The sequence below is a fragment of the Corvus brachyrhynchos genome, unplaced genomic scaffold, assembly GCF_000691975.1.
Source record: "Corvus brachyrhynchos isolate BGI_N302 unplaced genomic scaffold, ASM69197v1 scaffold245, whole genome shotgun sequence".
NCBI lineage: Eukaryota > Metazoa > Chordata > Aves > Passeriformes > Corvidae > Corvus > Corvus brachyrhynchos.
The window spans coordinates 6,729,318-6,744,622 of NW_008238988.1; the positions used below are offsets into that span (position 1 = coordinate 6,729,318).

The window sequence follows — 15,305 nt, forward strand, 5'->3', positions numbered from 1 at the left end:
TGCCTGACTGGATTCAGAATCAGGCAGGGAGCAGCAGCATTCCCCAGGTGTTTCCTGTGGAAAAGTCATGGCAAATTTGCTCCAAAGCTGCAGGAATGTGGATTTTCAAAGGGTACCTACCAGTCTATTTTTAGTCCTGGCTCTTCCAACACCCAGGTTTAATTTCTTTCTGTGGCATGGAAAAAAAAAAAAAAAGTGGAAAAATACAAAAGTCCAAACAACAAAAAGCCAATTTTTGGAAGTCTTTTGTGGGGTTCTTGGTGCTCCCAGCTTGCCAAGAGGTTTTCCAGTGTCAGAGTGACCTGATTTGATGTATTTTTATCTCTGTTTCAAGGGCAAACTCATCCTCCCAGGGAATTCTGGTGGTTGCTTTGTCCAAGCTCCCCCTGCCCTCAGGCAGAGCTCGGATTTTAAGCAGAGCAGACAAGTGCACTCAGGTTTTTTAGTGCTGCAGGAAGGTGGATGCAGCCCCAGGTTGGAATTCTCCTGGCTCTGTGCTGCAGCAGGAGCTGGGATTTTTATTGGAAAGAAGGGATTCAGCCACTCCATGCTGAGAGAAAATACAGAAATTGCAACATTTATTCATATTCTGGTCGTTTATTTATGGGGCGTTATGAAGAACGAATTACAAACATTGAGGGCCAAAAGGGTTTCTGGAATTCCTGATACATATTTGGAGTGTAAAGGTTTTTTGGGATAACGTAAAGAAAAACAGACACTGAGGTCTGTCCAAAACCTGTGGGATTTGGGTTTTTTTTCCTCGATTTCCTCTTGAGCAAGCGTCTATCCTTAGATTTTTGCTGGGATCCCCCTTTCCCTGTGGAAATCCTTGAATTGCCAAGGCAAGGAGGGATCTTACCCCGGGTGACAGTGGTGATCAGCGACCAGAATTCCACTGGATTTATTCCTGGGAATATGGACATGAGTTGTAAAAATCCCAAATTTCTCAGTATCACTTTGGTTCCTTAGTTTTTAAAAACTGCAACTCCCATCATTTTAGCCAATGTTCAAAATTCCATTCTTTTATAGAATCCCAAAATCCCAGACTGGTTTGGGTGGGAAGGGACCTTAAACTCATCCCATTCCAACCCCTGCCATGGGCAGGGACACCTTCCACTATCCCAGGGTGCTCCAAGCCCTGTCCAACCTGGCCTTGGAAAGGCTCAGGGGGGTCTTATCCCTTGGAAAAATTCCTGGATGAAGAGTGTGAGGAAGCTCGGGGATGCTCAGGGACAGGACAAGGGACAATGGGAGTAAATTAAAGTGGGGACAATTCCATTTAAACGTAAAACTACATTTTTTTTAGCTGAAAAGAGTCAAACACTGGCACAGGTTGCTCAGGAAAGTTGGGAAATCCCTGTCCTTGGAGATTCCAAAATCCAGTGGTATCTGGTCCTAAGCACCTGCTTTAATTAAGCCATGCTTTGGATGGGATGAGCTCCAGAGGTGTCTCCAACCCCGGCCATTCCGTGGGAAATATTTAATTGGTAATAGAGATTTTTTCGGAATTACATTTTATGAAGGCTTAATCCCCCGTGGATAATTCCAAATCCCATTGCTGGGACAGATTAACTGTTTTATCACCAGCTGTCACAAGCCTTGACCCCTCACCGGGGCTTTGGAATTTGCTGCCAATGTGGAGAGGTGCTTCCTATCCCCCTTTGGGAATGAATCCTGCCAGTCAGGGCAGCTCTTGGATTAGGAGGCATTCCCAGCTCATGGATTTATCCACCACAGCAGGGTTGGAGCTGCTGACTGAGCTCCAAACACCACGGAATCCCGGAATGTTTCGGGTTAGAAGGATCTTAAATCCCATCTCATCCCACCCCACACCTCCCACTGTCCCAGGCTGCTCCCAGCCCCAATGTCCAGCCTGGCCTTGGGCACTGCCAGGGATCCAGGGGCAGCCCCAGCTGCTCTGGCAATTCCAGCCCAGCCCCTGCCCACCCTCCCAGCCAGCAATTCCCAATTCCCAATATCTCATTTATGATCCCTGTGCTGTCGGATCCAGAAGAATCCCAAGCAGTACCAGGGCTGTTATTCCCATCTCTCAGGGACGAAGCACTTTGTTTCCAAAAGAATTTCAGTGCTCATCCAATTCCTTCTACACTTCCAATAATGTTTGGAAAGATCCCTAAGAAAATGGGATGTGATGCTGGAATCATGCTCTGTTCCTGGTGTGGATTGGTCTTGGGGTTTAAGGGAGATGATGCTTCATCCTCCACTCCTAAAACTGAGGGATCCCAGTGGTATCCATAGGAGAATATTCCTATTTTAAATAATTAAAACCCCTTCCCAGTTTATCCAGCTCAGCTTCTGTGCCTGCTGGTCGGAACTTGGGATTCCGTGGAGAGGGGGCTGAAATTTCCCTGGAGATAAGGAGAGGTCCTTGGGAATCTTCGCAGGGAGCAGAGTGCAGAGCTGAGCTCATCACTGAGATCATCCCCAGTGTTCATCCAGGAGATAAGCAGGGTTATCCCATCCCATTCCATGGCAGTGGGATTTGGGAAGAGAAGGGCTTTCTTCACCTGGAACACGCAGCTCCTGCTCACAAGTGGGATTGTAATTCCTGACAGATCCCAGAGCTCCCTCGGGGAGTGCTGGCTGCCAGAGAAACCAGCTGTGGATCCAAAGGAGAGGTGGATTATCTCTAAAATAAGAGAAATAGGAATTCCCATTCCTTGATTTGAAGCAGACAAGGAGCTGCTGTTGGGAAGAGGAAGATGAAGAGTCTCTGTCTTTTCTGTGTTCCAGGGCTGAAACAAAAGGAATTTGTACATCCATTAGAGCTGTCACCACCCATTCCAACAATCCATACTTCCCATTTTTCCATCCACACCCCAAAATGGGACATTTCCAATTGATGCTCCAAGAGCAATAATTTTTCCTGCCATGAGAGAGCCATCCCAAAAAAAAAAAGGGGGAAGCAGAACCCGCTGTGAGAGCAGAGCGTGAAAGCTGAAGGGCCGAGATGGCAGAGATGATCCCAGAGCATCCCGTGCTCTCCTGGCAGGAGAAATGGAACTTTATTCCTTCATTCCCAGTTTTTACTCCTGGCCACTGCTTTTGCCTCCTGCTAGTCACTTCATGGAATCCCACAATGGTTGGGGTTGGAAGGGACCTTAAAGCCCATCCTGATCCATGCCCTGTAAGGCCAATCCTGAGCATTTTTGGAAGATTCAGTTTGAGCTTCATCACTGGAAGTGCCCAAGGCCAGGCTGGACATTGGGGCTTGGAGCAGCCTGGGACAGTGGGAGGTGTCCCTGCCCATGGGAGGGATGGAATGGGATGGGATTTAAGGTCCCTTCCAACCCAAACCATTCCATGATTCCATAATAATACAACATAATATTACAATATAACATTACAATGATATAAATATAAATATAGATAATGGAAATGTAAATGTAAATATAAATATAGAAATAGAAATATATTTGGAGGAGGAATGAGTCCTAACAGCATTCCCAGCCCTGCTCCATGCACCTGGGCTGGGCTAAAGGAATCCCTTTGCAATCCCTCTCGGCTTTTAGGTCTTTCTCTGCTTTGTGTGGAGGCAGAGCCAGACTTTTCCTCAGCAGATCCCTTTGTGCCCATTCCCTGCACTCCAGGCGGGATTGCTGCAGTGGGAGGAGGGCTCCCTTCCCAGCTCCTCCAGGGAAGATGGACGATCCCATTCCGGTCACCCTGGTGAAGGAGCCATCAGGGGAATGTTTCCTGCTCCATTGAATGTCCAGCCTGATGTTTTCCAAAGCTCCACGTTTGGCTTTTGCTGGAAATAAGGACTTCTCCTCAGCAGGTGCAGCTGCCTCAGATCTGAGAGCTTCCCTTGGAAAAGTCATTTGTGGGATCTGCTGTGCCAAACATCCCAAAAAACGCTGCTCCTGTGGGAACGTAGCTGTCTGAATGTCTCAGATTAAGAGAAACACATTGAATTTCCAGAGCACAAGGAGGCCCCACTGCCCCACGCATCCACAGGCAACCACGGTGTCAAACAGGACCAAAACCCCCAAATTCTGTGAATTCATGAACCCAGATAAATGAAATTTGGGGTTTTTTTGGTGCACCAAGAGTCTCATTCTGTTCATGCCTGCAGGTGACCCTGGTGTCAAAAATGTCTGTGCTGGCACCAGTTGCCTACTGGTGGGGAAAGGTGCAGCTCTGTGGGGTTTTCCTGCATGGGGAGGGATTTCGGAGATTATTTTAACTCAGAGGATGCTGCTGTCCTACAGAAATATTCCCAAGGGTGTCACATCTCTCTCTGAGATGGATCTGCCAGGCTCTAGGGCACTCCAAGGCTTCAACAATGGGCAGAGGAAAGCTGGACGGTTTTAAGCAAGAATTCAGCATAAAGCAACCAAATTGCTGATTTCTCCCTGGATAAGGAGGTTTAAATGTCAATTTCTTGCTCCAAAGCACAGAAAATTCCTTTTTGCCTGTTTTCCCTGGAATTCTCGTGCCTTTCCTGAGCTGCAGGATGGGTGCCCAGTTCCCCTCCGCTGGGAGTCTCCCATCACCAGTTCCCAGCATTCCTGAATTGCAAAGCTTTTGAATTCATGCCGAGGAAGTTCCACACCTGCTCAGATCCATGGAAAGATGGGTGAGGAGGGTGCTGCAGCCAGCCCAGCATCCCTGCTCCAGGCAGAGCCTTCCCAACTCCAGTTCTCCTCCTCTTTTCCAGGAAGTTTGAACGTTTACCTGCGGCTCAAAGGTCAGACTGCCATAGAAAACCCCTTGTGGTCTTCGAGTGGGAACAAGGGACAGCACTGGAACCAAGCCCGGGTGAACATCAACCCCCCCACCTCATTCCAGGTAAGGCTGGCACCTCCAAGAACCGGGAATTCGGGGCTAGGAGGTGGACTGGGAACACTGACCCTTTTCTATGGGATTTCACAGCTCTGGAAGCTGCTCACGGACAGATAATCGCTCTCCTTGGGCACCACGGAGCTTAATAATGCTTGAACTCAAAACACCTTCCTGCTTCCTAAAGAATCCAATGGGATTTGGAATTATCCATGGGGGGTTAATCCTGAATAAAATGTAATCCAAAAGATGCTGGCAGTGATTCCAGCAGGTTGTGATTTCAGATTAGCAAGTGGGATATAAAATTCCTCGCTGGGAGAAGTGATTGAGGGCCCCTGTGTTGGAGGTTTTTGGAAATACGTGGATTTTCTGCGGGAAAAGGAAAGATCTGGGAGTGTTTGCTGGGAGCATGAGACACAGCGGGGTTGTGACAGGTTTTTCACACATTTCCTGCTGGGGTTGACAGGGAGGGGCTGAGGGACCTTTAGAGGAAGTTCTCAGGCACTCCGGGAGCTGTTTGGAGTCGGAACCATCCCCAAAAAGCAGCTGCTGCTGCCAGCAGGTCCTGCTGTAAGCGAGGCTGGGAATGTGGTGATGGAACGTGGGAGTCACAAGCCGTGCCCGGAGTGCAGGGTTCTCCTCTGAGAGCTCTGTCACCTCCAGGCCCCTGGGGGAGAAAATGTATTTTTGGGAGAAAGAGTCACAGACCAGTTTGGGTCTGAAGTGACCTTGAATCCCATCCCATTAAATCCCATCCCACTGAATCCCATCCCATTAAATCCCATCCCGTTAACCCCCTGCCATGGGCGGGGACACCTTCCCCTATCCCAGGCTGCTCCAAGCCCTGTCCAACCTGGCCTTGGAAGATTCCTTCAGTGCAAATCCAAACTGCTCTCCTAGAAATTCACATTGGGTTTCGCTTCCTTTATTTTCAGGGAATTCCTCATCCTTGGTTTTTATTTCCATGCATGAGAGGCATTGACAGGAGAGAAATGGTTTGGTCCATGGGATTGCAGAGCAATTGCAAGGATGGGAATTAAAGGAAAATTGAGGGAGAGGGATATGTGAAGTACAGTGTGACAGGAGAGAGAGCTGGGAATGTTCACCTGGAGAAGAGAAGGATCCAGGGAGAGCTGCGAGCCCCTTGCAGGGCCTGAAGGGGCTCCAGGAGAGCTGCAGAGGGACTGGGGACAAGGCCTGGAGGGACAGGAGCCAGGGAATGGCTTCCCAGTGCCAGAGGGCAGGGCTGGATGGGAGATTGGGAATTGGGAATTGCTGGCTGGGAGGGTGGGGAGGGGCTGGGCTGGAATTGCCAGAGCAGCTGGGGCTGCCCCTGGATCCCTGGCAGTGCCCAAGGCCAGGCTGGACATTGGGGCTGGGAGCAGCCTGGCACAGTGGGAGGTGTCCCTGCCAGGCTGGGATTCTGGGATGTTTGATGGGAGCAAAGTGTCAGGAATGGGGAGAAGAGGGAGAGCAGAGCTGAGGAACCCTGGACCAAGCACAGAAAAGATCAGAGTGGTTGAGTTTTTCATTGGTGAAGTTGGGAAAAATCCAAGAACTCTGAAGAGTGAACGACAAAGACATGTTTTAATATCTGAACATAAAAAATGGCCTGGGAAAGGGAGGGACAAGATGGATTTGAGGGATCTGAGGGGGTTTTGGAGACCTGGGAAGGGCTTTAGAAAATCAGGGAAGAATCAGACCTTTGGGCAGGGAAATGGAAAGGATTTGGCAGCAGCAATCCCAGGGAGTAGGGGAGGGAGAGTCCAAAGGGAAGATCCTCTCCTTGGCTGTTTTTCACCTTTTCCATTGTTGTGTTTAAAGGTTTCAGCATAAAATAAATGCAAAGCTCTGACCAAATTTAGCAAATAAATGTCAGAGCACTCAGAGCCCTAAATTCCTTTTTTTTAGCATCTCTTGCATCAAAGCAAATTTCATTTTCCATTTAGGAGTGTAAGTAGGAAGGAATATAAAGCTCCCCATTAAATTTAAGGAGAGGGAAGTGAAGGGAATCTTTGCAGTAAAACATGGCAGTGACAAGGAAATTAAAACTTTTATAGGGTAATTTATAGGGGGAAAAGATTTTATACCTTGTCAGTCCCTGTGATATAGAACAAAGCTCTTTTCTTGGAGAACTGGGAGCACTGCAGTGCCTTAAATCTCAAAAATATTCCACAAATCCGGCTCAGATATTCAGATATTCAATATTTGTAAGAAATGAACACCCCAAAAATAGAGAGCCCCAAAACCAGGGGGAAACGTTGGTTCTGTCATCCAGGAAATGTCAATTTTAGTTCAGGTTTGAGCAGTAGGACATGGCAATGGTGTGGATGATTGGGATTAGATTTATTGCTACTTTAGGATCTAAATATTGCAGTATCCAAATAAAAACTCCAGGATTTATCCCAAAGGATTGGTATCAGCAGGTCCTGGTCCCTCCTGTTGGGTCAGTGCCACCCCGTCGCTGTCTGAGCCCCAGATGGGCTCAGCCCACCCAGATCTGGTCACTTTGTGTCCAAGGAACTCCAACAGCAGCAGGATGGGCTGGGAACATCCAGGCTTGCAGCCCTTGGCCCTGCAGGATTCCCAATCCCAAATCACAAAACTATTGTGGAGTTACTTTAGGATTTCTCTCCATGTTTGGATGATCTCAGCGCTTCCACTCACCCATCCAAAAGGGAATATTCCCAATTTTTAGGCTGGAGGTGTCCTTGACAGGGGGAATGTGAGAGACCAGTTTGTCCCAGTTGGCCCAGTCTCCAGCAGGATTTTAACCCCTTTTGCAGGTCGACGTGCACCGAACTGAAACCTCTCAGCTCCCCAATTTTAGGGTTATTAATGACACCCTGAAACCCCTCCTGCACCTGCCCACCTGGTGGGATTGTCCTGGGACTCCCCAAGTGCCTGGCAGGGAAAGGAAGAAGAGGTGAGAGGGGCATGTGGGGGAGGATAAAAATCTGCCTGAAATCCTGTGGAAAAATCCAAGAATCCCAGACTGCTTTGGGCTGGAAGGGACTTAAAAACCACCTTGTTCCCCTCCTGCCATAAGCAGGGACACTTTCCATATCCCAGGGTGCTCCAAGCCTCGTCCGACCTGGCCTTGGACACTGCCAGGGATGAGGCAGAAGCTGAATCTCCCAAAACCACTCAGGACTGGCTTTTTAGGGTCAGAATTCCATTCCATTAAGAGCAGGGTGGCTTTTCTGTACACAGAACCCCCCTTTTCTCCAGTTGGATGCAGTATTTGTAACAACAGCTTTGCAAAACCACAATGGGGTTGGCTTTTTTTGGGGGATACTGATAGGGAATTCTGCTCGATTGGCACCTCCTGCCCATCCCTGGGAGCTGCCGGTTGGGTTCTGCTCCGTGCCCTGTCAACTCTTGTGCTCTGATTTGTTCTGAGTGTGGAGCAACCCCTCTCTGAGGGCTACTGGACCTGCTGCCAAATGCAGCTTTTAATTAAACGCCGCCTGTTGTGTTTGGACAGAGCCCTTTAGGCTGGAAATTGTTTTCCATTGTCAGGGAAAATTGGACTTTCAACTCCACTGATGGGTGTTGTGCCTGCTGCCAACGAGCTGGGGCTGGATTTTGGGGGAGGAGATGTTTTCCTCTCACGATGCAGGCACGATTTCCTTTTCCAGCAGTTTGGTGTCAGGCAAGGAATATTGGAGAGAAAATTATGAGCAGGACCTTAAAATCCCAGTCAGCCACTCTACAGAGGTTAAAGTTCCTCTTAAATAGAACTAAAATGCCAAAACGCAACCCAATTCCTCTGAAAAAACATTCCTAGATGGAATCTAAGCTTCTAAACCCACATGTTGGGAAAAACAGATCCTAGCATGGAATTTACTTCCACAATACCGAATTAGGTTATTTGCAAATGTCTTAATTTTAAGAAAAGTGGGGGTTTTTTTGGTACTGGTTTCTGTTTAAAAGAGGGGTAGGAGAGACATGGGGCTGTCCCGCCAACAATTCCTGCCCCAGCAGGAGATCTTGGAGGTTAAAATCCACCAGGGAGATCCCTGTGGCCTCCAAACCAAAGGAATTCCCTTCCTGAGCCCTTGAGATAACAATAACTTTGAGTTATGGATGCAGGGACACCAGCCTGGATCCTGGTGGGTTTCTCCCAAGCTTTGGGCCCGGAGAAGGATGCAGGGGACAGGTCCTGTCCCATCCACCAGGTGCAGGTGAGGGATCCCAGTGTGGACAATGGGATGGGAGGGACTGGTTGGGCCACGTCCAAGAGCCAGAAATCTCAGTTTTCCACGGAATTTCCCTGGCTCCTGAGTGTTTTCATGGAATCTGTGCTCAGGTGGATGCTCGGTCCTTCAATACATTCCTCAAGCTGTGCCTCTGCCACTCACTTCAGGTGGCAGGAATTCTGGGGGAAAATCTCCTTAAAGCTTTAATTCCATTGAATCCTGCTCTTTGCCAGAAACCTCTGTTTTCCTTGGAATTTCTCTTGCTCCTGAGTGTTTTCATGGAGTCTGTGCTCAAGGGGACGCTCAGTCCTTCAACACATTCCTCAAGCTGTGCCTCTTCAGGTGGCAGGAATTTCTGGGAAAAACACCTCCAATCTCCTTAAATCTCTGATTCCATCCAATCCTGCTCCTTGCTCCAGGAACGTTGTCCTCACACAAGCACAGCACACAGCGGTGGAGCTGCTCTGGACACACCAGGTGATGACTGAGGATGATTTCCAGCTCACTCCGGAAAGGAAAAGCCCTCAAAGCTCACACCCCTCCTTGTCCACCCTCACGTTGATGAGAACTCGGCTGAATTGGTTTTCCCACCCTGGGAAACAACATTCCAAACCCACTAAATTGGTTTTTCTCACCCCAGAAGTGTCTGAAGAGCATTCCAAACCCACTGAATAGTTTTTCCCACCTCAAAAGTGTTTGTAGAGTATTCCAAGCCCATCCTCACGGGTTAACGCCGGGCTGAACGCAACGGAACCTTTTTTATTTATCCCCCTCTGATCTGGTGGACATTTTTCATTTATCCCCCTCTTCTCTGCTGGATGTTTTTTACTTATCAGCCTCTGATCTGCTTCTTTTTTCCAGCTCATCTTTGAAGGGATCCGTGGCCCTGGAATCGAAGGGGACATTGCTATTGACGATGTGTCCATTGTGGAAGGAGAGTGTATGAAATCCGACCAACCGGCCAACAGTAAGTGGCTCCGCCCCACAAGCTGCTTCCTGTATTTCTGCTTCCCAAATGGATCTTTTCCAGCAGAACAGTCCCTGCTTTGGTTCAGCTGGAAGGTTTAAAGTGGAATGTTGTCCTTGGGAATGCTTTGCTCAGATGGGAGATGCTGGATGGGTACGAGGCAGAGGTGAGAGCAGTGGGTGACTCCACACTAGGCTGGGCTAGATTTGAGACACTCAGATAAAACAACATCAAAACAATGTCCAGGGGGCCCAAACCATGTGAAATCCATGGAAATCACTGCTGTGATTCCCTGAGGACTTTGTTTCATCCCTCCATCCCGTGTGTGCATTAAAACAGAGGTAACTACACGGCCAGGTGGATTTTCAGCCAGTTCCTGCTCTATCCACCTGGTGAGGGCTGTCTTTGTCCCCTTGTGGTGGGAGGTGACCTTGGAGCACTGTAGCAATGCTGAGGGGGTGTGGGCACCTCTTTAATTCTATTTCCCACCCCCCCCTTTTTGTAGATCTACGATCAGGTGCTGTTGGGACATTAGTACATATACGACTTCTCCCACTCCTCCTCCTCGTGTCTGTCTTAAGTCATCAGAGGTGACCTTATCCTGGCAGAGGCTACAAAAGATTCACCAGGCACTGGCATGAAGAAAGAGTCTTTGTAAAATGGACATTTCCAAACAAACTACCAAAGATTCCTCCACTGACTGACTCAAAAGTTAACTAAATACGTAAATAAATAATTAAAAAAAAAAAAATTTAGAAAGCACTGGGGACTTGAAAAGGCGTCACGGGAGTGGAACTCACTAAGAACCAAGCGTGAGACCGAGATCTGGCCTAAGTAAGGAAGAGACCTTCAGGTGCTTTTGTGGTCACTGATGAATTCAGCATCATCTGGTTGAACTCTCGGCAAAGAGCTCTAGAAACCCTTGTCAAAGCACAAAGTCATGGCTGGTTTTGTTTCAAATGAATCGTTTGCTTGTTACCATGGAAACCTAATGGCCTGCCAAAAAAAAAAAGAGGAAGGAGAGAGAGAGAGAGAGGAAATACAAACACAAAAAGAGAGAGAAACACCTCACTGTAAACAGGGTACGTGAAGAGCTGGCGTTCATTTTCCCTTCGCGAAGGTTTTTAGCGTAGAGTCAAACAAATGTTGGCCCTTTCTACTTCGGCTGTCACCTCCCCTCGAGGATAACCCGGAATCGGAGCTGTTTGCAGACATTCCCGTGTCATTCCTCATGGCTCTGCTTGGTGACTGTGTGCTGTCTCCTTTTGCATGCATTCCCATCCAGGATGTGCCACCTGGGCTTACATTTGTCACAGGCTTCACTGGGAGTTTGCTCGCGGCCGCTGGAAGATCCCTCTCCCCTCCCCACCAGAGTCATCAGCTCTTCAGAAGTGAAGAAACCAAACCACCGTCTTTTATAAATTGCCATGGAAACCAAGTGCCTTCAATGAAACAAGCCTGATTTCAAAAAAGAAAAAAAGAAAAAAAAAAGAACAAAATATATATATATACATATATATATAAAAAAGAAAAAAAATATAATAAATGTAATAACGATGATTTCAACACGGAAGCTTTGCACCGCTAAAAACGTGGGTTGTGCAAACTCTTTTCTAAACAAACTCTGGAGCCTGGGTGTGCAGGCAAGGAGACGGAGCCGCTTCTGGAGAAGGATGGATGGACCTAAGCTGCTGTGGAAAGCCTTTGGGATGAGGTCAGTGTTGTGTGACCTTCCAGACAGCCATGGCCTTTCAGCTTCTTATCCATTAGAAACAGCTCCCGTTGGTGCTGCCGATGGGGGCAGCACTTTTTGATGTCGTCGTCGTCGTCGTTTCAGGTTCTCCAGTGGGTCAACCAGAGGAACAAAGGTGGTTCAGACACACACTTGATGCAGAAGGTTGTGAAACACAGGATGATTTTCTTACTCTCCCCCTCCGTTGGGATGGCTCCCGACATCCGGAGCTCCGGACGCCCCGAGGGGGCTCTGCCTCTGCCCCGGAGCCAGACTCGGTGCAGAGGGCGAAAGATTATTTTGTTATTGTAGCGAAATTAAAAAAAAAAAAAAAAAAATTAGAAAAAAATTTAAAAATAATCCACTTTTACAAGGAAAAAAAAATAAAAGCTGTACAAAATGGGTTCGAGCTACCCGAACACGTGCCGGTTTTCCACTGCATTGTAAAGTTCCCTTCCAGTTGGTTATGAAATTTGAAGACCTTTTTCCTTAAATTATCTCAGCTTTTAACTTCCTTAAAAAAAAAAAAAAAAAGAAAGACTTTTGTCTAAAGAAGAGTATTATTATTATAATTATTATAATTATTATTATTATTCTGTGTTCTCTCGACACCCTAGGATTAAAAACAAAACCTGATATGCAAATAATTGGAGTACAAATGTGAAAACAAACAAAAAAATGAGTATAAGAATTGCAAATAGGAGTATAAAAAGCACAACGAGATGCAGTAAAACAATGACAAGGCTTGATTTTTTTTATTCTGTAGAGAAATGTTTGTGCAAATTCAGTAATTCCACTGAAGAGATAATTTTCCAGCTCTGTTCAATAAAGCCTCTTTCCAGGTAAGGCAGCCCCGTGGTGCGTGTGTTTGTTGAGGCCCTGGCAGGGCGTTCCTTGCTAAACTGGTGTCAGCTGGAGTTATACTGGTCCATACTGGTGGTGCTTGGGGGCTGGAGCGTTCCCAGGATGCCCTTGGCTCCCTGGTTTTCAGGCAGTTTTGGTGTCTTTAAGTCCCTGCGCTCAGAAGATGGTGGGAACTCCAAGTCAGGACATTTTCAGAGAATCCCAGGATGGTTTAGGTTGGAAGGGACCTTAAAGCTCATCCCTGGAATCACAGAATATTCTGGGTTGGAAGGGACCCACAAGGATCATCAAGTCCAAATCTGAACTGAATGGTCCATACAAGGATTGAACCCACAGCCTTGGGTTTATCAGGACCTTGCTCTGTTTGGAAGAAAGTGGGAACTCCAAGTCTGGATGGACTGTGGGGTTTGGCAGATGGTGGGAGCTCTGAGTGTGGACGGACCATGGGGTTTGGAAGACTGTGGGAAGCTCCAAATCTGGATGGACTGTGGAGTTTGGAAAACTGGCTCTGAATCTGATAGACCATGGGGTTTGGAAGATGGTCGGAACTCCAAATCTGGATGGACTGTGGGGTTTGGAAGACATTGGAAACTCTAAGTCTGAATGGACTGTGGGGTTTGGAAGAAAGTGGGACTTCTGAGTCTGATGGAGCATGGGATTTGGAAGATGGTGGGAAGCTCCAAATCTGGATGGACTGTGGGGTTTGGAAGATGGTGGGAGTCTGGATGGACCATAGGGTTTGGAAGAGGGTGGGAATTCTGAGTCTGGTGGCCTGTGGGGTTTGGAAGGTGGTGGGAACTCTGAGTCTGGATGGACTGTGGGGTTTGACACCCTTAAAAAACACAAATCACCGAATTTCCCTTTGGAAGCTCTGGATTTTTTCTGTGGATGAACGGATGGAGGAGCGGGTCAGGTATGGTGAGACCCTGAGGCAGATTTTCCTTCGGAGGTTGGTGTGTTTGGGAATTCAGGATCCAAACCTTGTCGTGCATGTTCCCATGGATGTCTCCTGAGAGCCACAGAACTGAGGGGTGATCCAAGAGGCTTCTCCGTGGGTGCTTTTGGCAGGACTCTTTTTGGAAGGCCTGGATCTGCTGGGAGCCAGAGTGGCCATCTGTCAATCATTTCCACAGAATCCCAGAAGATTTGGGTCAGAAGTGACCTTCAGGCTCATCCCATTCCAACCCCACAGGCGGGGACACCTTCCATAGACCAGGCTGAAGGAAAACAGGAAGCATTCCTGCCTTTCCCTTGAATCCATCCCTTCCAAAAATCCAAGCCGAACCTTGGATGCCCATTGGAGATGAATTTTCCAGGCACAGGGCAGAGCTCCGGCCGCAGGGCTGGTGGTGGCAGCGTGATGGGAACTCCGTGGGAAGTCAGGATTTGGGAAGTTAGGATTTGGGAAGTGCCCTGTGATGTCCCGCCTGTGATAAGGGATTTGGATGATAAGGAACAGGAGATCCTGCTCCATTGGTTAGATCCCAGACTAAAACTGCAGGCTGAAATCCATGTTTCCTCTTTCTATTTGGATTTTCCTTTCCCTCACTCCCGTGGAATGTTTGATAAAGAATTTCAATTGACAAAGACCACAGATGTCTTTTTCAGGGCAGGATAATCTGTGTGTCCTGAAAATCCGAGGATTTTGTGTGAAAGGAAATGTATTTCCCATGCCTGTTCCCGTTTTACTCTGCTAGAGTGCAGGAGGTGCTAAGAAAAGATGGATTTCTGTTCCCGATGTTGATTGTGGGAGTAGTTTTATCTTCCTTTCCATTCCCAAAATAAAGCACTGAAAAGGAAATGGGATTTTACTCCAGGCCATGGATAAGAAGAACAATTTGAGGTATGAATTTGCTACTCTTGGTTTTTATTTTATTGTACATTTTGGACTGAAAATGGATGTGAAGATGTTGGAGCAGCAATCAAAGGCAGTTGGAACTGGCAGTTCCCTGGAATTTGAAACCTCTCTGATTCAGTTTCAGGGTATCCAACCTGGAAATGTCCCCGATGGATTCTTAAATTGGACATCAAATACTGAAATGTGCAGCAACTGAAGTGCTGGGATGCTGGGAGAAGTGACGGGGTTTGATGGGATGGCTGCAGGAATTAGCTGGGTGTTCCCAAAGCAGAGGGGGGTGGAGCACAGGAGAAGTTTTCCAGGTTTTTTCATTTCTTTCTCAGGCTGATCTGGGAGGATAATGATGGTAGTGGAGAACTTCCCTTTTCCTTTCACAAAGCACATTGAATGTGGAATCATGGAATTATGGAATGGTTTGGGTTGGAAGGGACCTTAAATCCCACCCAGACCCACTCCTGCCATGGCAGGGACACCTCCCAGGCTGCTCCATGTCCCCTCCAACGTGGCCTGGAACACTTCCGGGGATGGAGCAGCTTCCCTGGACAAGCTGAATCCTACAAAATCATGAAAGGCTCGGATCTCACCGTACTACCAACCCACCTCTTCTCCAGCCTGGCCTGGATCTTGGATGGGATAGAAGGAGGGATAAAAACATGGATTAAAAGGGAGTAAACCCATTCCAATGACACCACGGATGCACAATTAGGATTTGAAGGCCAGAAATCCTTGGGAATGTGGAATTTCCTCTAAATTTGGGAGAAGAACCTCTGGTTCCCCCAAAAGTGATGGAGCTGAATCTTCCAGACCCCAAATATCTACCAGCCCCACCTGCGAGATCCAACCTCCACTGATCCTAGAGCTTTCCTTGACATCCAGCAC

General features: G+C 47.7%; 1 protein-coding gene across 1 annotated transcript in view; it reads left to right on the forward strand.

The window, feature by feature from the left end:
• Positions 1-12,554, forward strand: part of MDGA2 (MAM domain containing glycosylphosphatidylinositol anchor 2) — a gene marked incomplete at its 5' end in the record, with an annotated part of 153,079 nt that extends 140,525 nt beyond the window's left edge. Inside the window, 3 exons of the mRNA XM_017738811.1 lie at positions 4,682-4,812; positions 9,867-9,972; positions 10,478-12,554. Coding sequence (XP_017594300.1) covers positions 4,682-4,812; positions 9,867-9,972; positions 10,478-10,566 — 326 coding nt within the window. The remainder of the gene's footprint in view (positions 1-4,681; positions 4,813-9,866; positions 9,973-10,477) is intronic.
• Between the last annotated feature and the right edge of the window lie 2,751 nt (positions 12,555-15,305).